At 40.0% G+C, this 25,613-nt stretch overlaps 1 protein-coding gene and 2 long non-coding RNA genes across 35 annotated transcripts in view; 2 read left to right on the top strand and 1 right to left on the bottom strand.

Moving 5' to 3' along the window:
- Window positions 1-12,183, top strand: part of LOC128852928 (uncharacterized) — a 210,220-nt gene extending 198,037 nt beyond the window's left edge. For 8 of the 10 annotated variants that reach the window (XR_008451064.1, XR_008451062.1, XR_008451070.1 and 5 more), the window contains 4 exons: window positions 5,740-5,802; window positions 7,463-7,537; window positions 9,087-9,322; window positions 11,566-12,183. This is a non-coding gene — a long non-coding RNA (uncharacterized LOC128852928). The remainder of the gene's footprint in view (window positions 1-5,739; window positions 5,803-7,462; window positions 7,538-9,086; window positions 9,323-11,565) is intronic. The other 2 variants (XR_008451067.1, XR_008451066.1) reach the window with 2 other exon arrangements.
- A 785-nt stretch (window positions 12,184-12,968) lies between these two features.
- LOC128852929 (uncharacterized) lies at window positions 12,969-18,936 on the top strand. The gene is made up of 3 exons (XR_008451071.1): window positions 12,969-14,326; window positions 17,884-18,045; window positions 18,803-18,936. It is a non-coding gene; the product is annotated as an uncharacterized LOC128852929 (long non-coding RNA).
- ADGRL2 (adhesion G protein-coupled receptor L2) overlaps window positions 18,436-25,613 on the bottom strand; it is a 401,353-nt gene continuing 394,175 nt past the window's right edge. For 8 of the 24 annotated variants that reach the window (XM_054073438.1, XM_054073439.1, XM_054073437.1 and 5 more), the window contains one exon: window positions 18,436-22,917. In XM_054073438.1, the coding sequence (XP_053929413.1) occupies window positions 22,163-22,917 (755 nt within the window). In that variant the 3' untranslated portion in view covers window positions 18,436-22,162. The other 16 variants (XM_054073448.1, XM_054073449.1, XM_054073445.1 and 13 more) reach the window with 6 other exon arrangements.

Raw genomic sequence — 25,613 nt, 5'->3', positions numbered from 1 at the left:
TTGATGGAACAGAGAAACATAATGGGATTAGAAATGTGATTTATAAAATGAGCAAGATCAGCACTATTATGAACCTTTTGTAAGCACCATACACTTTTTCTTTGTGCATCCCTACCACTTTTCATTTTTCACTATGAACATTCTGCTGTTGCATTTCATAAGGAAGAAAATATGCAGAAAGGGAACAAATTAAACAATGTCTCTGCATCAAATTGTGGCTCAGCAAACTTTTTTTTAATTAAAACGTATGCTGGCATAAATCAGTATCATTGTATTAACTGTAATGAAGCTATGTTGATTTATAACGACTGCAGGTGTGATTAATTCAACTACTGAAGTAGTTTGTGAAGAATTATATGGAAGGCTGAAGGAAACAGCACTATGTCAAGCAGATGTAGCGCTACACACATTGCTGGCATCGCTGTAGGTCACTGAACAATAGAGAAAACCAAGAGCATATTACTGTTTTTCACTAAACAGCGGTCTGGGAGTTCTGCGTTCCTTATGGTTGTGTAGCAAAGGTTGTGTATATTGCTGGAGAAAAGCGGGGCATGACTGTAAGTAGCTGTAAGGGCATTCAGCTTCTATTGAGAGAGACGTAGTAGTCATTGGATGTACATCTGCATTCTGAACATTCAAAGTTATCTAAGCTTAGGCTGATTTAATTAAATCAAATAACCAAAATTAGATCTATTGATAAACAGAGAGGAAAATACAATATGAATCTGGTCTCGAAAGCAAATCTTTTTTTTTCTTTTCTTTTCTTTTTTTAAACAGTCAAGTTAGCAATTAAGAAAGAAAGGTGAAGTGAAATTTGCCAGCGGCAACTTCCATTTCAGTTACGTTCTAGACCCGACCTCTTTTACCATCATGATCTCTTCCTTTCACCTTAAAGAACAAATACTTTAAAAGCTCAGGGTGTATGTGCAGAAAGGGTCAACCAACTCAATATTTTTAATTGTAGCCATGGGATATTCATCTCCGAAGACATGCTATGGGGTCAAAGGATTTTCTTCTCTTAATTGCAGGAACCATAAGCAGGCTTACTCCTAGACATTCTTGCTGACCTACAACATTGATGTAGTCTGACTTGCTGGTCCTTATTTATTTTGTATGGCACCTTGGTCTCCTGCCCCATTGCTGTGTTTTCTGAGTCTTTTCTAGTTGTTTTCTTTATTGTTGCTGTTGTTCTTATACTACAAGTAAAGCTGAAGAAAATACATTATGAAGCCTGGCTACGGAACCTCTGGTGACACAGAAACAAATAACCACTTCTCATTCCTTTTCTCCTACCTAAGCACAGCCAATGACAGCACCTAATCAGTCCTGTAAGCCCGAATATATACAACCTCTCACCAAGTACAATTTTCTTTTTTCATATGTAGCTGCTCTTGGCCTACACACGACAGGAAGAATTCCTTCCCAAGACCCAAGCCATTGCAATAGCATCCTTTGCTTTCAATTTACTTATAAATTTGTGACCCAGGAGATGAAGTTGGCTCTGTAGCCCAAGAAAGTGATTATTCAGATTGGTAGAATGCTAAATATTGCCCATCTCAGAGGGTTTGAGGGTTTGACTCATCCTTTAGGACCATTGAGCTGCTTTCTCAGTTATTTTCTTATCCCACCTTCGATGAATTTTCCTTATTGCCCAAGTGTTCAGTTTAATTTTCATTTTCCATAGAGTGTATCTACTAACAGCAGCGTCCTATGGGCTTGGTCTAAGCACTACTCTTCCCTGTACTTTGATTGTCACTTTGAAGAGTTCATTGTGCTATAGCTACTCATGGACTAAATGCTTTTAATCATAGTTGCTTTCGCCTGGCCTTCGGGCTGTATACCTCTGTGTGGAGATTTACAGAAGTGGTTTAAACGCGTACACCTTCTGCTCTTGCCTTCATAATTCCCTCCCCTCTAGGTTTCCTGGAGTAGCTCATGCAAATTCTGAGCCAAACTAAGAAATGAAATCCTTAATACTAAAATATCCGTATTATCTGCTTGAGGATGATGGACTGGTGGTTTTGTGGGGAATTATGTACATCTTGTGCACAGATGCTTGACCTTTCCTTTAGACATGTGTTACTTATGTATTTAGCAAGGAATGGGGTTGGCTTTCCAGTGAGATTGGATCAGGCTCTTTGAAGGCTTTGTTTATGCTTCTCTGTGGCAGAATCAATGCAAGAGAGCAAATGATTACTGCTATTCGCCCCTTTAACTGTGTCAGCACAATTCCCTACAAGCTGAGAGGAATCCAGGACTTAGAAAGCTTTTTGAGGGTAGATGGGAGAGAAGTTAATAGGAACCATATTAGTACAACTGCTAGGTTTGTAACCTTTTATATGCTCTGTGATCTTTGCTTGCTGTGTACGAGGCAGTAGTTGAAGGGCGAGTTTTGTCCTGAAATCAGGTTTAGCAGCTGGGCTACCACAGAGTTCAGCTGGGATTGGAAGGCAGAAGCAGTTGGTTTCGCAAAGGTGAAATCCTGCATCAATCTCTCGCTGGCCTTGTTGCTTTTCACAAGCTCTTAGCTCCTCTTATTCTCCAAGGTGCAATCAATCTTCCTGAGGATCTTGACTTTGAAGAGTAGGCGGTTGTTATGATCCCCAGGTCAGGTGAAACTTGATTTCCCAGCTCCTGATAAGCTTAAAGAGAGACTGCGCTAGGATTCAGGAGTCTTCTAGAAATTCAGAATTGTGAAGAAAGCAGCAGCTTGTACTGAGTTCCTGATGATTGTCTTGGTGTAGACACTGAGGACTGTTTTCAAAACCTTTGAGTTTGATATACTAGTGACTGAAATTCTGTGCAACTTCATTGAGCCTGGGAAACCTAGCAAAAGATGGTGAGATCTTCCAGACCTATGTAGTTACTTTACATTGCCACTAAGTCTTTACTGCATTCTTCTGGGACAGTTATTTTAGTAGATTGCATCTCTGTTGCTTAAAAAATTGCCTTTCCCCTGCTTCTGTAAGGGAAAGTGTGCCGAAGAGAAAGTGGCCTTGTAGGCAGTTTTAAAAACTGCTTGATGCCTGAGAGCAATAAATTTCAGATAGACGGTCTGAAGTTGTGAAAGCAATTCTACCCTTTGCTATTCCATAATCACGCAAACATAATTAATCACAGAACCATGGAATGGTTTGGAAGGGATGTTAAAGCCCACCCGGTTCCAACTCCCCCTGCCGTGGGCAGGGACACCTCCCACTGACTCAGGGGCTCCAAGCCCCATCCAACCTGGCCTGGAACACCTCCAGCGATGGGACAGCCACCGCTGCTCTGGGCAACCTGAGCCAGCGGCTCACCCCCCTCGCAGGAAAACATTTTTTCTTCCTATCAAATCCAGATCTCCCCTCTTTCAGTTTAAAACCGTTCCCCTCATCCTACTTCTGTACTTCCTGATAAAGAACCCCTCCCCAGCTTTCCTGTAGCCCCTTTCAATCCTGTATGGCTGCTTATAAAGTCCACTATAATTGTGTTGCAGTGTGATGCTGCACAAAGATGACTAAGATAGTGCTGCTATAAGCAACAGTACTGTTGTGGAGTGGTTCTTTGCCAGAATAAATATGTTATGTTCCTCGTAAGAGTTGCTAAGCCCACCTGAGTGCCCAGCCGTATGACTATACAGCTCCGAGCAACTACGTACTTATTTCAGAGGCAGCAATTATTGATGGAAACGCAGTGTTCAAGATCTACTTATCCTGGGAACGTCCTCCTTGTGTGGGAAAGTTATGTTAATCATCTTTAGTTCCTTCAGGATCTGCAACAGTACAACTGTGCTGCTGCCCCTTAAGAATAAACACCGAGAATCTTCTAGGATGTAAATGGTTAAATTGAGAGTTTTCAGAAAACCTGACTCAAAACAAATCGGTGGTATATGAGAGTAAGTGTTTTTCTACTAATATAATTTTTCAAAGTTTTAATTTGTGTTTTCAGTGCTACCAACCATGGAAGCTTCTGTCTCAGGCAGGATCAAATTGGAAACTGTAACGCTCAGCCAAACAGCAGCTCAGTAGTGAAAGCAGAAGCTTTGACTCTGGAGACTATTGAGCTGATATCTTAAAGTATAAAATCGTATTTCTGAAACTGCTAATAAACCACCACCCACTGTCTCCAAAGGGCAATTTTGTTTTGTGCGGTATGCTATACTTTTGCTTATGTTAATTAGAACTGTCCTCATTTCTGATCTTTGCTGTATTTTCTTCTTTCACCTCTTTCATTACTCAGCAGCAAGCTTGTATTTTATTTGCAGAACAATGCTAGTCCTGTGTAAACAGCCTATATGTTGTTTATGTACCACTGAATTTCACTTAATTGTATTGAACTGAAGGTGAGTTGAAAGTTGCCTACGCTTATGTCAGTGATCAGTATGGGATGGACATCACCTCTTGGACAATGTTGTACAGCTTGTTGTGGGTAAGAATTACAGGGTACCACTGTTATGGAATGGATTCTCAGACCATAGCATTGTCTGCCATAGCAGATGCAGGTGAGCTGATATCACCTAAGTAATTTGGAAACTTGTGGACTTTGGAATTGAAAGTCATCTTCTGCTCTTGCACTAGATTTACTTTTATCCTGGCAAAAAATGGTAAATCCAAAAGTGATATATATACACAAACGCAGAGAGTAGCATAGAGCCCCCGATAACTCAGCAGAACTCAGTAAAAGACAAACAAAAGACATATTTTTATATATTTAAAGTCGTGTATAACACAGACAACACAGTTTCTATCACAAAATGATTATTGCACGAGTCAACATGTTCCTTCAGATGTAGAATAGCGCTACTGAAAAATCTTCCTGAGGTTTTAAGTCCAGCCTCCTGTCTTCTCATTGGCAATGATTTTTCAGTTCCTCCCACCTGTAAAACTGGAGGATCAGCTTTTGTTTGTCTGCACTGTTGCCTGAAAAAAAAAAAAGGAATCTTCTATTACAGCTGAAAGATTTATTTCTAGCATTTGACACAGGTTCAAGAAGTCCAGTGGCAATGCAACGTTGAGTATAGTCCAACCCATTCTCTTACAGTTGTATTTGACGTTGCAGGATTTTATTTTTAATAACCTGAGTAACAATGCTTTCAAGATTGGTTTTCATCCTTCTCACCTGTTTGACACTGTCAGGAATAAATGCCAAGTAATCAATAGCCCTGACCTAGGATTTATTTTGCAACCCAAGACTGGCTTTAGAATTTGTTAGGTTGCATTTTTCCCAACTTTTCCCCCCTACACTCTAACGGATAAAATTATAGGATGGAAGTTGGAGATGAAAACTGAGACTTTCAAGATATCGGCATAATTAAAGACCATTTTCTTTCATTTCATCCCTAAATCTAGTGCGAAGTGGCAATAGCACACCTGGCTAATCGTTCTTAGAGGAATATCCCCCTTCATACTTGAGACAAACTCAATACTTCCAGCTTGTTACCGTAGCGCTAGGAGAAGCGATTCCTATACCATGGTTTCACAGCAGTAGGGAGCAGGCATGTAGGTCTTGCTGCCATCTTCCAAATCCCCTGATTTTAGAGTGGGTGATCGGAATAGAAAACTGTACCCTCAGATGGTCGCTTGTGGTTAAGGAGAACTCAGCTGACAATTAGAGGTAACTTGCGTCTGCATGGAAAAGAGGGCAAACTTAGGAAGATGCAGCTTGTGAGTAGAGGAACAATGTCTGTTTTCTTCTACAGCTACTTCTGAACTCCAGAAGTACAAGCAAGCACGTTCATGGAGGTTTATTTTTCATCCCCAGACTCTGCAGACGAAAAGGTTTGTTACAAGACTGGAGTGATCCGGGTCTTCTTTTTTTGAGCAGGTAAGCAATAAGATTTTGAGTCACTCTAAAACACTCCTTTTTCCCTTTCTACAGAGAGCAATCATTCCTTTTGTACCACTTTTTACACCTTTTCCATCACCCTTCTTTGAATTCCCATTTCTGTGTGTACCTAGATGACAGTGGCTGAGGGATATGAACATTAAAAGAGCTGCTGATGTTTTGAGAATAAAGACTGGGAAAAAGAGATACGAGATGTGTATTTATGTGTTGTATTTAGTTTTGACACCGAACCGTAATACGTTTTTAACAACTGCACAGCATTTGTTTGGTATGGTATGGCATTTTTATGGTAATTATGTCATGCCTTTAAGAATACATATGTGGCTGAAACAAAACTGAATACTCATAATTCACTATATTTCCAATTTAAACCGTAGAATTAAATACAAACAAAAGGATTTCTATGATTATCTCCTTGTTTGGTAGAATGATAATATATCTCAGTGGAATGATAATATATTTGAATATAAGATAGCAAAGGTTGTATCGTTTCACTGTTTCTGCTAAACCTCTTCATAAGTTTGTGTATCTCTTAGAAAGGAATTTCTGAGAGGCAAGAAGTTCTAAGATGAGGTTAAATGAGTGAAAGTCTTGTGGATTTTCTGTAAACTGAGCTTCACAAGTGCTGTTACATATTTTTACTAATGCCTTCAAATCGGCTGAATTGCAAGCCCTTATCTTTGCATATAAATTTGCTGTGATTAGTATTAAATAATGTGTAATGTTTTAACGATCGTGGCCTCGACTAACAAATACAGAGACATTGTAAAGTTCTGGTTTCTGTTTAAAGGAATTAGATGTGTAACAGCAATTGCTCTCTCTTTTAGAATGGTCCCCTGAAGTCCCATCTGGGATGCTCTCTGGGCAGATGTCTCCACTCAGCGTCTAAAATGACAGTAGACACTGTTGTTTAAGTACAGAATTATTTTCATTGTTTATTGCTTGGCTGGTCCTTGTGTCTTACAGGGGCAGAGAAGTCTCAGTTGTAATTAGAAAGCCCGGGAGATTTGCCCTATCAGTGCAGATCTAAGTTGTGGCTCTTTCCCAGCTGTTCTTGAATCGGCAGCTTGCAAAGTGCTTTGTGGAAAGTGAATGTCTAAAACCCTTGTTTTAAATGGAACCTGCACCAGAGGGCTCTTCCCTGGTTTGCTGGTGGTGGTTATGCTGGTCTCTCCTATTTGTGCAAAAAGATTTTGCCCCATAGTCTTACATCTAGAACATGTTGCAAGAGACCTGCTCGTCCAAGACTCTCTTTGGGCAAATTAGTGAGGGACTGGCCCAGGTTGCCCAGAGAAGTCTTTGATGCCCCATCCCTGGAGGTGTTCGAGGCCAGGTTGGATGGGGCTTGGAGCAACCTGATTCGGTGGGAGATGTCCCTGCCCATGACAGGGTATTGAAACTGAGTGGGTTTAAGGTCCCTTCCTATTCTATGATTGTATGAAATTACTCCAGGGAGGAGAAAATGTGCGGTTATACAAAGGCAACAGTAAAGGTGTCTGTCTCGTGATTCTGGAAATGAAAATCTTCAGGGAGATTTTTAGAGTGTTTTAACACTGTGTTCTACTAAATGTCTTAACTTCTGAGACACACCACCAGGTGCACATTAAATTTCTCTGTATTCTGTGGATTAATATTGCAGAATAACTGATTTTGAATGTCCACACAAGTCTGAAGAAGTACATGAGAAGAGAGCCTGGCTCATCTCTCCATAAAGGTAAGTAAAACAAGAATTCAAAATCAGGTTTGAAAGTGAAAACACAACTGTAGATCATCTGTATTCCTTCTGTTTTGAACAGAAACTCCAGAACTTAGACAATTTTCAGTGAAGAAATTCTAGTATAGCAAAAAAAGAAAATGTATAATGCACTAAAATCACTTGCTTATTACAAGTAGTAGCCTGAGATAGAAATATGAATATTAGCTTCACGCAGCCGTCATGAAACCTCTTCTCAACAACATCGATAAAACAAATGTTCCTAGGTTGTCCCTTTTCAAAGCTGAACTAAAATTTAGATTCACAGAAGTAAGCAGGACGTTTTGTGATACTGACCCTAATGGACTATTTTTATTAGCAATCTGGCAGGACTGGTTTCTTTTAAAGCATACCAAATTAGCCACAATATAAATACCTCCACCAGCCCTTTGTTACTCACACCACAGAAGGAGGATCTATTTTGGGCCTCTCCTTCGGTGCCTTTATGTCTTTATGCTTAAATCCCTCACTGGACCAATATTTCTGCTGATTTAAGTGTGTCGTTCAAATTCTCACCCTTCTTGGCCAACGCCCTCTGATTCTTTAATTTTTTTTCCTTTCTTTTCTTTTTTCAAATGTTTCTTTCTCTCCCTTCTTCTGCAATTCTTGTTTCTCTGCTGTCATTCTCCTTCTTTTTGGGCAACTGAAGTTTTCCAGGGGCTCACCTTATGTTCAATGTGTTCACTTGTTTTTCCTCGTGTAATGTTGTAGTCGTGGCAAATAACCTTAAAGGACAGACCTCTGGGATTCCTACCCTTTCCTTATCTTAACTTTAAGTTAGGGAAGGCATCTGTTGGTTTTACTTTTTGTTTTCTCCTGAGTGCAGATGACCCATTGTACAAGAAAGCAATGAGCCGTGCCTTGTAACTGAGCTCTGCAGAAGTGTCTGAAAATGAACAAACTGATTCTCTGTCCTTCGCTATGATTTGTGCTATCCCACTCTTTATTGAATTAAATGTGTTAATAAAGGACTTATGTAGCAGCTAAGAAGGAGTTGGCTGTCATTTATCAATTAATTACCCATGAAAACTGACATTACATGGTAGCAGTAATCGTACCCATGGTGTTAGGCATATGCTACATAAAAATGCAGTCACCTTGAAATAATATGGGAAAATCAGCTTGTAACCTACGGAATACTATTAATAATGTAGTCTGCAGGAGTAGTGCTACAGGACTGAAATTTGTCTCTGCGTGGTCTGTGGATAGATTATGGAATTTTTTTCTTTTTGGTTCACGCTTTGGGTGATATGTTTGAGCTTTAATACCTTTAATTCTGAAATTGTGGATTTTTCTCTTACCAGAACTTACATGCATGGAGTAAGTTTAATATTTCTTTGGGGAGGGCAGGGAAGAGAGGGTTTGTGGCAGGCAGGTGGTGAAAAAGCAAATTGTAAGGGAAGTCAAAGATACATTGGTACAACTTGTATTGACTTCAGTAGTTAATTTCTGCAGCAGTAGAATGGTCTTGATATGATACTGTCTCAATCCTGTTCTCTTTTAAAACCAGGCTAATACCAGGTCAGCTGCAGCCGTTTTATTGCTAGGAGAGAAAGAAATTCTATGTGGCTGCTAGGTTACAAGTGGTATTATGTGCTTGAAGTCATTTATGCTGTATTAGATACTGCTACTGCAGGAACTTGGAGAGAAAACTGTACAAATCAAGAGTACATTTCTGCCTGGTAACACCTATCTGGCTCTGGAATGAATGAGAAAAATTGGAAAGAAAGCAACTATGGCATACAGGTATGGCAATCTATCTTAGGGGATGTATAAACTACGTTGGTGTGCCTGCCCTCTCTTCTTACAGTCCTGACTACTGAAAATATTCTTGATCCTCCAAGCTAGTATCATTTAGCCTTCTTTATTCTTGATCCTCCAAGCTAATATCATTTAGTCTTCTTGCAGTGTCGTAAGACACCAGACTGTTGGTTCTTTTTGGCAAAGTCACTGACTTTGATGAACTTTTCTTGTTACGAGGGCTTGAGCAGGTGCTGAGACTACTCAGACTTTGTTGCTGATATGTCAGAAAATGAAGGCAAATTATGGTAGCTCATGGTTGTTTGTGTTTAGCTTGTCAACTTCTACTGCCTTTTCTCTTCCTACAAAGAAAGATGTAGTCACTTCCCAGAAAGTTTACGGCTGACACTTGTAGATGAGGTTTAACGAATGAGGAGCAACTAAGAACACAAAGAGGTTGAAGCAGTAACAGCAGTGTGATGACCTAAAGCCTGTTTAAATCAAAAGCAATATGCTCATTAGCTGCAATTGTCTTTGGAGTCTAGCAAGATGACGCAAGAAAAAAAACTGATGATGCTTCAGTTTTTATATATCCACTTATCTAATCTTCAAGAGGCTTTGAGGAGAGAATGGAGTGGGCGACTTGAGAAGGCATTTGGCTTTTTGTTTGGTTTAGTTAGCTTTCTATGCAGTTATTCATGGTGTCTGGCATGCATAGATAAAAGTTTTTCATTACCCTGCTCCTACACGTACAGTAAAAAAAAAACCCCTTAATATGAATGTAATAGTATAAGCCACAATATATTTGCAGTTTAAAATGTTCCTCTCTTCAGCTTTAACCCATCGCTTAATAAATGAAAAATAATATGCACCAAATTGTGAAAATTAAGCACAGGCATTCGTTTCAGAGTCAGAGCGAATTGGATGCAGCTATAAATGTACCAGTTGTGCCAATAACTAAACAATACATTTATTCTAGCTTTATTGTTGGAGCATTTTACACTTCAAGTATATTATATGCTGCTGATCATATGCTGTGCACCATGTACTCTTTGTAATTATGGCAATCTGACTAGCTGCTAAGGTTGAAAAAGGTAACTGCCAGTAGAGATCTGGAAAAGTGAATTAATTAATACATTTTGTTATGTAAGAGAGCACTGTCAAAATTCCCATTTTATGTCAAGTTCAGAGACATGCTAAAATGCTGCCCTTTGAAAAAAAAAAATATTCCTATTATTTCAGCTACATTAACAAAGATTTGTTTCAGAGTTTATTCCAAAGTCATCTCTCTGTGTCTCATGTCGAAATCTGGGCTGTAAATGGTGCTAACTCTGTGCAGTAGGACAGAGGTTAGTTGCCCTTGGAAGCAAACCAGCATGAAGAGAAATGAGGGCAGGGTTTAGGTAAATATTATGTTGTCTAGAATATGAAGTAAGACACTGTCACCCTTTTTGTAAATAAATTATAACAGATAAATCGTCAGACGGGTTGTCTGTTACATGAAGCTTCAATTCTGGGGCACTGGCTAAAGGAAACAGCTCTGTTGCGAGACTTGGTCTCAGACCAGGCATTCTGGAGATGATTTCACGTCGGGGCCCAGGAGGGAGGGCACTGGCAGTGTGTACTGGGCACCCAGTGTCGCTGTAATTGATTTATTCTTCCAGGAGCTGAGGGATTTATTATTAAATCCTTTCCAGCTGATTCGAAGCAGGGACTTCAACCCCAAGGTGCCAAAAGAGTGACAGCCTTAATTTTGTTGTTGTAGCTCCATCTCTGTAAGAAGCTTTCAGTTGGGCTGGAAGGAGTGAACTACTGAATTTTTGCTCCAGATACCGCTTTAAGAATACTGTTTTTTAAGTTCCTACTGACAGTGAACATGGTTTATCTGTTTGTCAGACAGCCGGACGGACACACGAGCTCCTCTACAGACAAATGGCATGTCAGCAGCCAATTGCAGGAAAGATAAAGGCTTCCAAAAGCGGTGAATATTGCAGTCAACTACTCAGGGCTTATTTAATATCCTTTCATTCCCACTTCTTTGTTCACTTTAGTCTTTGTTAGTCAGAACGTAAGTGGTTCAGTTGAATACATTACCAGAATATGATACAATAACTTCTCCTCTATCCCAGTGTAGAATGGATTACCTATATGTCTTACTTGCCCTTCTACTCTTCTGTTTCTATAAACCCAGTCTCCCAGTCAGTCTTCTCCATTTCCTATTTTGATCATCATCTCCTTGTCTCCTTTAGGCTACCACGATCAGGAACTGAAGATGAAATGTGTGTTCATAGGCAGCGTTTTAAAACAGCTGCAATTTCAGTGCTGGCCCAACCCTCTGATTAGACCAGTGGAAAAGCTGTGATGGATACTCTATAATAAATGTCTGAGCAACAAAGAGCAAAAAAGAAAAAAGCATCCTATTAGAGAGGAGCAGGAGCCAAGAAGCAAAAGAAGAACCTTGCTGCACGGAAGAGAAGGACCTGGGGGTGCTGGTTGACAGCGACTGACCATGAGCCAGCAGTGTGCCCAGGTGGCCAAGAAGGCCAACGGCATCTTGGCTTGGATCAGAAATGGGGTCACCAGCAGGGCCAGGGAGGGGATTCTCCCTCTGTACTCAGCACTGGTGAGACCGCACCTTGAATACTGTGTTCAGTTCTGGGCCCCTCACCACAAGAAGGATGTTGAGGCTCTGGAGTGTGTCCAGAGAAGAGCAACAAAGCTGGTGAGGGGCTGGAGAACGTCTGACGAGGAGCGGCTGAGAGAGCTGGGGTTGTTTAGCCTGGAGAAGAGGAGGCTGAGGGGAGACCTTATTGCTCTCTACAACTACCTGAAAGGAGGTTGTGGAGAGGAGGGAGCTGGGCTCTTCTCCCAAGTGACAGGGGACAGGACAAGGGGGAATGGCCTCAAGCTCCACCAGGGGAGGTTCAGGTTGGATATCAGAAAAAAATTCTTCACAGTAAGAGTCATCGGCACTGGAACAGCTGCCCGGGGAGGTGGTTGAGTCGCCTTCCCTGGAGGTGTTTAAGGAACGGGTGGATGAAGTGCTGAGGGACATGGTTTAAGGGAGTGTTAGGAATGGTTGGACTCGATGATCCAATGGGTCCTTTCCAACCTTGTGATTCTGTGATTCTGTGTCAAAAAGAAAGAAAAGAAAAAGAAAAAAATCAAGAGCAGCACAGAAGTTCAAGGGTGACAAAGAAAAGGATCCCACCCTTTTGGTGAGTAAATACTTTTAGACAGGTTTGGATCTAGTACAAGGAAAGCAGTGTATGCTCTCCATTGCGAAATAGCACTTACTGGGGGGGATGCGTGCAGGGACAAAGTTAGAAGTAGTGAAGAGAAACAAAGCATTTTTCCAAGGTTGGAAAGCATCTTGAAAAATTGAGGGCCTTTTTGGTTTTATTTTTAGTGTCCAGTCTAAGAATCAACAGTTTTAAAATATGAAAAGATACGGGCTCGTATGCAGACAGTTTGAAGAGCAGCCTGTCTCTCTTTGTAGAGAACACAAACCTTGGAAACTGTTCTATTCCTGGTATATTTTATCAGAAAAATGTGAAACAAATACATTTTTCTATACCACATTATGAAAAAGTACTTAGTTTTTCCCGGAAGGAAAAGGTTATCTAAATAATAAGCGAGTTAGAGCTTTTAGAACCTCACTAACTGCAACTTGTTGCTAAAAGATGCTGTTCAAATTACTGAAACTTGTAAATCAGCGTGTAAAGAAGCAAACCGAGCAAGTGGTTTTCAAACAGTTGTCGGGATCCTAATTCTTCTGATCTAAAGAGATATATTTTATGTTTCCTTTTTGCTGATGAATGCAAAGCAAATATTAACTGATTATGCTTCAACGTAACCATCATTTTATAGGGGAGCGCTGAAGAGCAGACAGAAAGGAGTTGTTTGTTTTTACCAGGGCAACCAAGAGCTTTTCCGTGTCTATGTTTAATGAATGAATCAACCTACTTTAGCACACAATTGCTTAGATCAATAATTATTCAGGAAACAACACTGCCTTGGGAAAATCTATAGTAATAAAAAAGAAATCTGGATGGGCTGAATAACCTTTTCAAGCAGATATTTATCTCTAAATGAAGTTATTTTTTGTAAAGTTTCTATTGTTTAGAAAATGCATTATTGGATGGTTAAAAAATAATCAGATTGTTAGTGCTGAGAGTCTGGAGTTCAGGGTGGGAGGGAAACAAAGCATTAATAGGTGGTATTCCCAGATGTATGGCTGGGGAGATTGTTAGGTTTTAAGGATAAAGTCAAAGTGGCACTATGAGCTGAATCTATGCATCTGTACTCTAGTGACAACTGTTACCATTACCAATACGAACAGATAGCAGGTTCTAATTAAAGTTACAAGCCAGAGGGAATAGGCATTAAGAAAGAAAAAGAATAATTCGCTGAATAAATTGCACTTGATTTACTAGTTCACAAAAAAGGTCTAAAAATTAGTATCTGAAATTACTTTAAATACAGCATCTATCAAACCACAGAACAATAATCAAGTCAACCTAATTAGAACACTTATAACTATAAGCAGCATGTAGCATGTTCTTATCTTGACGTGAGGAGACCAAGTAGTCCCCTAAGTGCCAGTTAATCTACAACAAACTTTTGCTGAGACCTGGAAGAAACCCCTTGCAGCAGCTACCTGCTTACTTTAGATGTCACACGATCCAGCCTGTAGATCCTTGTGCTCTCTGCATCTGCATTAAGAGGAACTTCTGAGTGCACATCCTGAGCTGGATCATGAGAGGTCCTCAGCAAATTGCACAGCGCTTTGTAGTAGTTTTGTTAATAGATGTGTGTTATGTATCAGTGTCACTTCTACTAACGCTTGCTTACTTTCTCTTCAGGATTCATTCTCTAAATAGGAGACAAACATTGTCTTTGGAGGTATACAGCTTTTAGGAGCGGACGTGGACCAGATTCCTTAAATGATGCTGAGGAGTATGATACAGTCTGTATTACCAGCGCCTCTGAACACTTAACACTGCCTTGGTGAGTCTTCTTCTCAGGGAAGGGTGTATTCATAGCTTCAGAAAATTGGGCTAAACAGTTTATGGGAAGCCTACGCTCAGGCAAATGCCTAACAAGCAATCTCTTGCGAGGTGTATTGACTGTTGGCATTTTCAATGGTGAGCGGTGAAATTTTGGTCCATCGAAATAAGTTGTTTTGCTTAAAATCAGTTTTGTGAAAGTGTGCTTTGAAAATTTCAAGATATGCCTGGAACGATAAATTTCTAGGCTGTTTTCTGTAAGCATGTTGTGGTCTGGCCGTGCTAGGTTGTAAACATGAATTAACAAGCCTGAAGAGTTGGAAATGCTTTACTAAACCACAGTATTTTGTCAAACTACCCCAATGAGTGGACACCAGTAACATTTTTCTCTCTTGCCATGAAGGCGCAGCAGTCAGTGGTGCTGGAAAAGAGAGAAATGAGAAAAGGCAAAGTTAATCCTGTACCTCATTTGATTCATGTTGTCCTTTCATTTTCTTCTCCATCTGTCTGTGTTCCCTTCTCTGCCCCAGCTTTTGGGGAAAAAAAAAAAATGCAGTCTCTCTGTGATTGGAAACATTCACTGTTTCATATAAAATTGCACGTGTTTGCGCTTTGTTATGGAGAGCACCACCCTGTCACCAGCCAGCTCGGCTACAGCCGATGCTCTCCTCAAGAAGGTTTTTAGCAGTTAACTTCACATTAAGCTGCTCCTGCCTGAGAGAAACAGAGCTGAGAGCTCAGGTCAGAGTTTGCGGCAGCAGCAGGGCTGGAGCTCAGCACAGATACGGAAAGAAGCATCTGCTGCGAGCAGGTCCTCAGCAGCACGCTGAGAAGCTAACTGCTCCGGCCAACCTGATTTTGCCTCTTTGAGTTTCTTAGCTGGAGGCTGTATATGGGACGTGGTGGGCCCCGAGCGCACCTCGGTGGTGTGGTGCTCACCTTTGGTTGGAAAGCGGCTCCCCACTGCCTCGCAGGCACAGCTGGCACCGTCACCACGCTGTTACTCGGCCTTTCAGCAGCTTCACGCAGCCCCTCGCGTGTGACGCAAAACCCACAGGTAGGATCTGTGACCCATTCATAACATGAACAGTAAAGCCGGTGTGAAAAGCAAGAGCTGGGAGAAGTTTTACAGCCTGTTTTCCATAGCAAAGGGATCCGCATGGACTTGCAGAGGTTTGGAAATTTTCCAGATTTTCGGAAGTATGGGCAGATCAGCGGGTGATGCAGAGCTTTGATGGTGGAATTGGCAGTGCAAAGTTACACTGACTAATAGGGCTTATCACTCACCTCCAGACAAACGGTAATTATTGTCAGAACATGGGAAGGGAGGGAATCATACTGTAAGCTAATTTCTGGATGGTGGCATTCAGAGGCTGCGCTGGTACCCGTGATGAGGCAGTGATGGTGCTTGTGGTCCCTGCCTTGCCTTGGCTCACCTCCACGGCGATGACATAGCTGCACACATGCAGCAGCAGAACTTGCAATGATAGAATGGCCTTAGTGACAAAACTGTGTGTTTCTACAAAGTTAGAGTTACTTCTAGCCTTGAAGTGATGCCAGTTTTACCTGCGGACGATGTACTTTGGGAGTTCTGTGCCAAATATCACCTAAAAGTTTTACTTTGAACAGTTGAGTGTTTTTTGGGTCTGACAGCTAAGCGCATAGTGCAGAGGAAGCGTTGTTGAAAGAGGTGTAAATGCTTTGGGCAAGAAAATCCTGCCTCTCTGACACACTAAAATTAAGTCAATTGTGCAGCTGCTGAGAGTGGAGGGAATGATCGATGAAATTTATTTGGATTTTAAAAAAAAAAAAAAGAATAAAAAAATCCTTGTAAAAACACCCCTACCAAAACCCATGAAAGCCAAGAGTATCGAGGAGGTGAGAGCCAAAGTGGTTGTGCATTAGAAACCAGGAGGTAGAGCAAGATTAAACGGTCAGTCTTTTTATCGTGGCAAAAGGCTAATGGTGTAGTGCCCCGACGCTCTGCATTCAAAGCGGTGCTGTCTGAAACGGGATGAAGGAGCTCTCTGAAAGGTGGCACCGTTTGCTGTTAACAGAGAGTTATTTTGGTTAATCAGAACTAGGGAAGATTGTGGATGACCTGGGTTAACAAAGTGAATACATGGGCAGTGTGATGCAGATGAAATGCAATGCTGACAAATACAAGGTTGGGCACACATTCAGGGGAATAATTGGAACTCTTTGTAGGCTCTACAGGGTTCTAAATTAACCATAACTATTTAGGTCATTCCTTGCTATGATCAGCTTAGTGGAAAAAATAGTGTTGTGAAGGGATACTGTGAAAACAAAAGAGGATGTGAGACCATATGAGGAGCGGAGGGGGAGGCACAGAGTAGAAAATACAATTTCATCCATAAATCAACACTAACAGTTGATCCATAATTTTCTTCTTGCCCTATCTCATAAAGCACACTGCCAAAAAGTAATTCTGTGGACTGGCAACTAAATGATCAGAGGAATGGTAGAGGCTGAAAACAAGGATTTGTTTGGAAAGGAGTCAAGTAATAGAAGATGGAAGGGAAATATTTAAAACAATCAGTGGTGTAAAGAATACAACTAAGAAGTTGCTATTTATCCTCCTAATGCAAAAAAAAGAAGAAAAGTGGTATATTTAAAGTGAATGAAAATGAGTTATTTTCATGCAAACATGGTTAACCTTTGGGACTCATTCTCTTAAGTAATCACGGAGGCTGAAAGTTCAGCAGCATTATGGTGTTTTAAAGCAATCCTTATCCTACGAGAGGCCTGGAAGAGTTATTCATGATAGTTATCCAATGCTAGTTATTCAGAGATCCTGCTTCTCTGTTAGAAAAGCCTGCACAGACACTAATCTGCTGCTTCGTATTTGTAAATCAAGACTTTTAAATGTGCATAGATGTTTTTTGTGCTCAGCTTTGCCGTCTCTAAACTTCCAACTGCTTGGCAGGGCAGAGGCTCCCACTGCAACACGCAGAGGGAGGTCTGCACCCAGGGAACAAATGGTTCAGAACTACATGGGCTTTGCTGTAGAAGAGTTTTCTTGTACAAACTACCTATTCCGAGTGTTATTTCTGCAACCGTGACTTGGCTCCTGGACGGACGCCCTCAGCAGCTGGTGCTTTACGGGGAATGGTCCTTTAAAAACCTCCTTGCTGCTGTGTTGAGGCTTGTCTGATTTTCAGTAGCATTTCGAACCACTCAGGCTGCACCACGCTGTGAGCCGTTTCACATGCCAGAAACTTTGATGGGGAGCGGTTGAGATTAATGATGACATAATACAGTAAGAAGAGATATTAATGCTCTTAGGCATGAATTAATGAAATACCATTGAGAATTTATCCTGCATGAATAAAAGGATTTGGAAGTTGTCGTTCTAAAAACCACATGAAGGATTTTACTGAAAAAAAAAAAAAAACCCACCCAAAGGCTCTGTTGAAAGAGACGGGGTCCTAAAGAACCTTTACTCCAGATTTTAGTTGGAGCTGGATCCATTAATTGAATTCCTACTAATTTACAAAGTGTTTATATAAACAAGAGGCACCGATCTCTTGCTTGCAGGGCCGTGGCAGTGTTGATTTTTATCCCCAACTCAATGCAATGCTGGATGCCGACGTGTGGCGTAGTTGTGGAGCGGAGACCCAGCATCCCAGCAGCATCCATACATCTGGGCTCCTTATGGCACTGGGCAGTCCTACAGCAAGACCCTTGCTCACCGAAACGGTAGCAGTGCTCCGCGTAAACGCGCAATGCGACTGTCACCATCTATTTAAAAGAAAGCTAAGGTGGGCTTCACTGTGACCTCCCTGGCACGAGGGTCTTTGGAGGGCTAGAGCTAAGGTGGAGCTGAAGAACTCCTGCTGTGTCCCATCACTCTGCATTCTCTATTGCCCCCTGGAATTAGGGAGTTAAAACCCCAGTGAAGATGTTCATATATATATATATATATATATATATAATTGTCTACCTGTAGCTCCTTTAATTTAAACAAGAATTTTTATTCAGGGCTATAACTTTACAGTGGCAGATGTTGTCGTATAATCGAGTCTAGAAGACAAGTTGTGTTAGTTTTGAAGCGAAGTGGGATAACAACAGCACACGGGGACTGTTCGTTTTTTTTGTTGTTGTTTTGTTAATGACTGTTCTTTTCTTCATAAAAAAAATTCCTTAAAAATTAGGACATAAAATATGACACGTATTTTATCCATAACTTCTGTCAATTTGAAACACCTTTTATTGCCTACATAAGTGAATATATGTAAACTTTATTAGTAATTTCATTTCCAATTTAAAAGAAGCAAAGGTGTATTGTAGAATTCACAGATAAAGGTTAATTTTTAACTATAAAGGTATTACCAGTGTTGCATTTCTTCATGTTATGGTTCACTTATGTAGAACTGAGATGTATTTTATATTAAACAATGCATAGCACCATTATACAACAGTTCACTAAATGCACATCCCATTTAATCTTTTGTAGGAATTAATATAACTGGACTGAAGTTACAAGGAAGAATTGAACTGAGCCAGTAGGGTTAACACTGCTGCTAACAGGAGGTTACTAACCATGAGAGAATTACAGCTCTTCTGAAAGACAGTGCCTAAAATAGCAGCATATCCTTGGCACCATCATAGGAACTGGTTAACTGATGACCCTGAAGAAACGCTTGCTTCCATTAATTCTGCTGTCATTATTTCGCTACCCTTGTACTCTTCCTCGGAATTCTTCTGTCCTTCGGATCCCAAGACAAGATGGTGGGAACGTGAGAAAGAACATAAAGAAATTACAAGAAGCTGTCGGCTATATAATTATATTGTAACCTACTACACTGAGAAGTTACACCAACCGAAATTTGGCAAGGTATCGGCTGCTCGCTAAACACAGGACACTCACTAGCATTACCAGGAAAAAACCCAGGCTCACTAAAAAGCAACATCTACATTACAAAGAAGCTAACAAAAGATTTCCCTTATGGTACTTAGGTTCAGCTGGTTCATCTTAGGTTCATCAGCTACAGTTTCTCGTGTTATGATTACTTGTTACATTTGCAATTGAATATATATTTAAGATCACAACGCTACAAACCTTTCTCCAGCACGTAGATGTGCCACCTTTGGTTAGACACAAAGGAGGACTTGCTTGAACTAGGGTTGAAGAGTCTGCTGAAAGTTGGTGATGTTATTAGGACACGTGTACTGCAATTACTTGAGCACCACTACTCTTAGATCCCTAAGACGTGATTTCCTAAGTAGAAGGCAGCAAGTACACTTTTTAAGTTGCCACACAGACCAAGGAAATCATTTTTGCACCAAAGAGTCTGCTGTGTACCCTGAATGAGAACAAATCCTTAGTTCATAGAGACTTTGGGTTTTGAAAGCATCTCTACTAAACAGAAGTTTCTGAATAAATTTTCATATTCCAGTGACTCTGCAGTAAACCTCGGAACTTCTAAGTGGTAAGTAACATCCTGGCAAGACTTGCCAGTAGGGTCGATGGTGAAGATGCCTTCCTCTCCAAGAACAATTGCTATGGAGTTGCGGTCCTGGTTACAGATATTTTGAGGTTACCTGAACCTCATGGGCCCCCTCTCATTCTGGATTGTCTGTTTTGAATTCTCTGAACAGCAGGAAGTCTCACCCAAAATATTCTTCAGAAAACCAAACTTTTTAAAAATGCATCTATTTGTTCTCCCAAGGGACCTCGTCTGCTCCAATGCATTCAAAGGTAACAGACTGGCTACAGCTTTCACATGAACGTTTCCTGTTATCACACATCCAATCAAAGTGGCCACACATAAAACTGTGGCCTCTGTGACAACAGAATATTAATTTTAGAGTTATTTGGAAAAATACAAATTTGGGAGTGGCGAGAAATGAAATCCTCGGTGTTATCTTGTTGAGAGGAAGAGAAGACACCTGGGAATGAAGACAACAGAGACTAAAAGACTTCCAATTTTGCCACTGATTTGTGGATAATGTCTTGGGCATCAGCTGCCTTCTGCAGTTCTCTAGTCTGATCAAAATGGGGACAGTTGTGCTATTTATCTTAACTCCAAACAGCGCTGTGATGGATTAATTATTTAGATAGCACTTGGAGTGCTATCCAAATGCTGCTTATTCATGTTTTCCCCACTGCAACAATGCATCTTCATCACTAATAATTAACTGCTAATTACTGTTGCCGACAATGAGATAGTGGTGTTTACCACCTTGTTTTTAATGTCAGTACAGATGCCTACTTAAAAGTTATGTAAATACACGAAATTACAGTACATTTTCCTAATGACCCTGCTATGTCTGAGTTTGATCCTACTCAGTTGTGATGAGAGAAATGAGTAGTAAAGGCGACCTCTCTTCTGCAGACCTAGACAGACAGTTTCTATTGTATTCTCGACCCTTAAATCATGAAATGTAAAAAAGCCATTCTAAGCAGGATACAGCTGGGCTGAAGGACTGCTGATGCCAATTATGCTTCGTACATAATAATCCACATTTTACCTATTTGGAAAAAAAATTCACATTTATTTACTGCCAGCAGGTGTTAAACTTTACACTGGATATTAGTGATGGGCTCATTATTAACAGGTTTACACAAAGGGATGAAAAAAAGCAGAATTTCGTTGAAACAATTTACATTTCATTAGCTTTTTATCATAAAATAAATTAAGTACTAAATATAGGCAGAAGGAATATGGAAGAGTAATAGTTATGTTTTATTTATTTTTTTTTTAAAGGACAGGCACCTTTATTCACGAGAAAGCTTGTGAGAAGTGTCCAGTGTCCCCTTTACCCCTTACCACCCAACCCTGATTTAAGAATGAACAGGGAATTGAGTTACAATCTTTCGTTAGCTCTACCAAATTTGTGCAAGGCTTGGCATAATTGGCTTCTAAAACAATTTTTCTCCCCAAATTATGGGGGTTTTTGGCAATAAAAAAATCCAAAACTTAAGAATAAACTAACTCGTCAAAGCAGAACACTGTTTACAGTGAAAAATAAGTGAAAACGGGTAGAACTTGCATTTTAAACATACTACTGTACTATGAACAGAGTGTAAGAAACACAGCTTATAACATATGTGCAACCAAGAGCTTTTCACGATATTTTCTTCAAACTCTTTAAAATTATTCTTTTAATGACAATTATATTTCAGTTGGACACAAATGTATTTATTTTTACCCTAGCAATAGAACAAAATATAATTTCTTTAGCCATTTTCTTTTTCATGAGAACGGTTCATTGTACAGTTGAGGAAATATATGAAATAAGGCCTGTGGCTTGATTGCTAGTGGTTAGACATGTATTCAATCTTTGCCCTAATGGAAAAGATTTGCAGTGAACTGCAAACTGATGCAGAATATCTCTCCTGCTTTTGCAAGTCTTGTCAGGAATAGTAAGGTACAGTAAATTTGTCCCACAGGATTTTAGAGCCTACGCCTTGTATATAATACAATGTAGGCCTAGAAAAAAAAAACATGGTGCAGCCATATTTACAAATTTCGTTCACAAACTGCTGCAGTAAAATGGCTGGAAAGTGTTTATTTCGTTTTTTTTTTTTTTTTCACAATTTTGTTAAATTCAGCAGCAGAAGATATCTTAAAATACCTTGTTGGTATTTCTTTTCTTTGTAACAAATAATTCATTTTAGTATACTCTGTGTATATACAAAGTTTTTGCTTTATAAAAATTCACAGAACTGCGAGGTCCAGTCATCCCCGTTACTGGAGAACCACAGGGTCAACAGAATTGTCTCTTCAAGCAGATACGAGGGAGCCTGCATGGGGCCAGTTAAGTCTTTTTAATACTTGTACGTGGCCTTTAATATTTCTTTGCTACACTATTAAAGGCTTGTCACCAGTTGCATTTGTCCTTCTCTAACATCTCCTTCTGGAATACATCCTTCCTTGTTAATGGGAATTATATAGCCGTCGCTATTACCCCTGCTGATTTGATAGTACATCTGAAGCTGATGGCCAGCTCCTAGGTTTGGCATGCTCTTGTAGTAAATGTCCTCATTTTCGCTCCTCCTGGAGGGAGAGAGGTCTTCTTCAACATCAGGGCTGCTCTCTGGGTACGGAGAGTCTCTGAGATTGGGCATGCTCGTGTAAAGAGAGTCTCTGTTGGGGGACTGGAGGTGGTCGTCAGCCTCGGCTGTCAGCTGTGAGACGTAGCTGTCGGTTCCCTCGGTCTTCACTTTCTTCTGGGGCTGGTACAGAAGGGAGTGAGTCCGCTGAGGAATGAGTGGGGCCTCGAGCTCTTTGTGGTGGAGCTCCAGCCCGGGGGTGTCACTGTGCATCAAAGATGAGGCATCTGCCACGATGGCGTCATCTTCGCTACTACTCCCGCCGATCACAGCTTTGGCTGGTAGCGTGCGCTCCAGGTTGTGGTTCTTGCTGCTGCCCCGCAGGTTGTTGTGCACTAACTCCGAAATGATCATTTTCTCAAAAGCGGTATCATTCAGGCTTAGTCCACAGTCTACAACTTGCACACTGTCGTTATAGTCTCCATTGCGCAGTGAGTAACTGTTGTTGAAATTACCATTTAGCGGTAGAGTATCCATGGCACTTGTATCCCTGGCATTGTTCAGTGAATGTCCTGAAACGGAAAAGGACAGCTCTGGTTATCGCCTGATGGGCTTTTCATCACTTCGTTAATTCTTTTTTAACAAAATTCTTTAATGCAGTTCAGGACAAAGTTGTACTCGGAAGTAAAGACTTGAGAAAAGTTAGGTTATTGAACATTCCCAAATGTAAACAGTTGCACACCTTATAGGAAAGATGTCTTTTCAAAATAGCAAAGTGTATTTCCTGTGAGGAATAGTGGCATTTAAATTTCTTAATTTAGCGTCAATTCTGTGACTCTTCCACAAGGAACTGTTCACTCCATGCCCTTGCATATGTAATGCAAAGCAATTCATTCGGAAACATCTATGTTTTGAAGTACACCACCATGATTTCCAAAAAGAAAATTAACAGAATTTGTCCTAAACGACACTAAATTAAAAGGAATTAGATCAAGACATAACTGAAGGTAAATGTACGACATAAACCCACGTAACTGGCAAGCAACTACTTTAACAACATTTCTAACATTTTTTCCTTTTTATTTTTGAGATGAAGTAAAGAAAAGAATGAAAAAAAATGGATAAATACAAAGAATTTATGTTAAACAAGGACAGCCATCTTTCACACTACAGGGACCAAGGGCCCACAAGCACCATCCAACAACACGATAGACAGCAGGTGGAATGACTCACTTTGGACAACTCACATCATGTCTGTCTGCTCAGGCTATCTGGCCTAAGAGTAGCTGATATATAAAAGAAAGTAAAATGATTTATTGTAACATGATGAAGAATTACTGAGCTTCTCAGCAACTTAGTCAGAGCAAGGGTTCAGCAAATTAGATTACTAAGCAATAACAGCTTTTCTTTTCCCACTTAATGTAATTTTTTTGCACTAATATTCTGTCTGCCAACAACGTCCCCAGACTTCTAAAGGTCAAAGTTTGCCTGCAGTCTGCATCAGTCACAGTGACAGCGCTGAATGAACCAGAATAGTTAATTAAGAGTTAGGCCCACGGTTACCATGGGCATGGAAGTCAAATGCAGAAATGTTAGGAATTTCTGTAAGTATGGGTCACAGAAATTAAACCAAAGAATAAATATTAGTTGTGGAATGGGAAGAGGAAATCAGCCATGGCTGATATCTTATAGCTGCTGGAGGAATGACAGATTGGGTACGTCCTGGAAACATGAAAAGAAGTTTAAAGGGGGGAGGGGGGAAATGAAATTTTGTGATGATTAAGGTCTTTATGTTTTTGGTTTGGGGTTTGGGTTTGTTTTTTTTTCCTTTGGTAACACGATAAAGAAAAGATTTTTCCTACAGACACAAAGACATGTAAACTATGACAGCACAGCGCTTCCCAAGCAAAGGAGAAAGAAAAAGGAAAAAATAAACTTTGAAAGAAATTGAACAGTCTGAAAGCATGGAAAGTCAGATGGTAAGAGCATTCCTAGAAAATCACTTTATCTACAGATATGTCTGGAAATAAAGAATGGAGTGACTTTACTGAAATGAGACTGACCACTGTGAGGCTGCTGCATTATATGCAAGGCTTGGAGGAGCATAAGAAAAAAGTAGTTTTGGAGGAGATTATATGTTTTTTCCATTTTGCTTTTTTTTTTTTTCATAATTAAAGCTGCAGCTTATCCTAGAAAATTCAATCTTCTCTGGAAAATATTGTTTTCAATTAAAAAGTAATTGCGTTTTCTCATGAAAAGAGTTTTGTCTTCAACTTTAAAAAAATAGAGTAATTATTTCCAAATAAATTGTGGGTAATTTGCAAATAATTTTGTATTTGCGTTATTGTTAACTCCTCTCCATGTGTACTGATTTAAGCAGCGATGAGGGTTGTTTGAAAGGTCTCTTTAAGCTTTGATTAAACAACTTTGTAGTTTTGCAATTTCATGTATGTTCCAAGATTTTTCTTGCAAAGGATTTAGCTACGCAGAACATATGGCATTTATAAAAGTAGACAACACATGGACCACATGCTGGCATTCATTTCCCTCATCAAAGTGATTTAATTCTATAATTTTAATTCTCTTTTCTTCTGCTAAACAGATACCAAAATATATCTGATAATGCAAAATGAGTTTTCTATGATATACTGCAGAGTTAAGCATGCTAGAATATATTCAAATTGGTTTGACGAGGCAAATTTTGTTGCCCATGATCAAGTAATTCATTTGAAATCTTTCCATAGCCTGTAGCAAGATTACTGTGGGAATGTAAAAATATAAGTAAATTGTTAAACATTTTTGCTTGACGCTGCTTTGGGTTTAAATGGCAAATTATTTCAGCATTGCATAACTTGGGTTACCAGTAGCATTTGCTACAGACCTCATGTTGTTTCCCAACAAGCAGTACGCGAGTACTTTTTGAATGTGGAAACATTTCATTTGCAAATTGTGAACCACTTGCCCGCTGAGTCTACTTCATGACCGCTAGTTATTTTTTAATTGTGCCCATTAAAAATCATGCTGAAAAAATTTACATTTGATAGGCAAAGTTAAGTTTTACTCCCATACTTGTCTCTCTGTAGGTTGCTAGAGGAAAGCATAAGGAAAGTAAGAAAACAAGAGAATGAAAATAGAAACTACAGTTCAGTTTAAAAGGAAGCTTGAAATAAAAACTGGAAACAAGGTTTTATGAGATTTTTATCAAAGATTTATCGTTCCAGTTATACTAAAGTGATCTTATGACTGATCAAACAGTAACTGCTAGATA

The sequence above is a fragment of the Cuculus canorus genome, chromosome 8 (assembly GCF_017976375.1).
Source record: "Cuculus canorus isolate bCucCan1 chromosome 8, bCucCan1.pri, whole genome shotgun sequence".
NCBI classification, from domain to species: Eukaryota; Metazoa; Chordata; class Aves; order Cuculiformes; family Cuculidae; genus Cuculus; species Cuculus canorus.
This window is presented reverse-complemented; position numbering and strand designations above follow the sequence as displayed.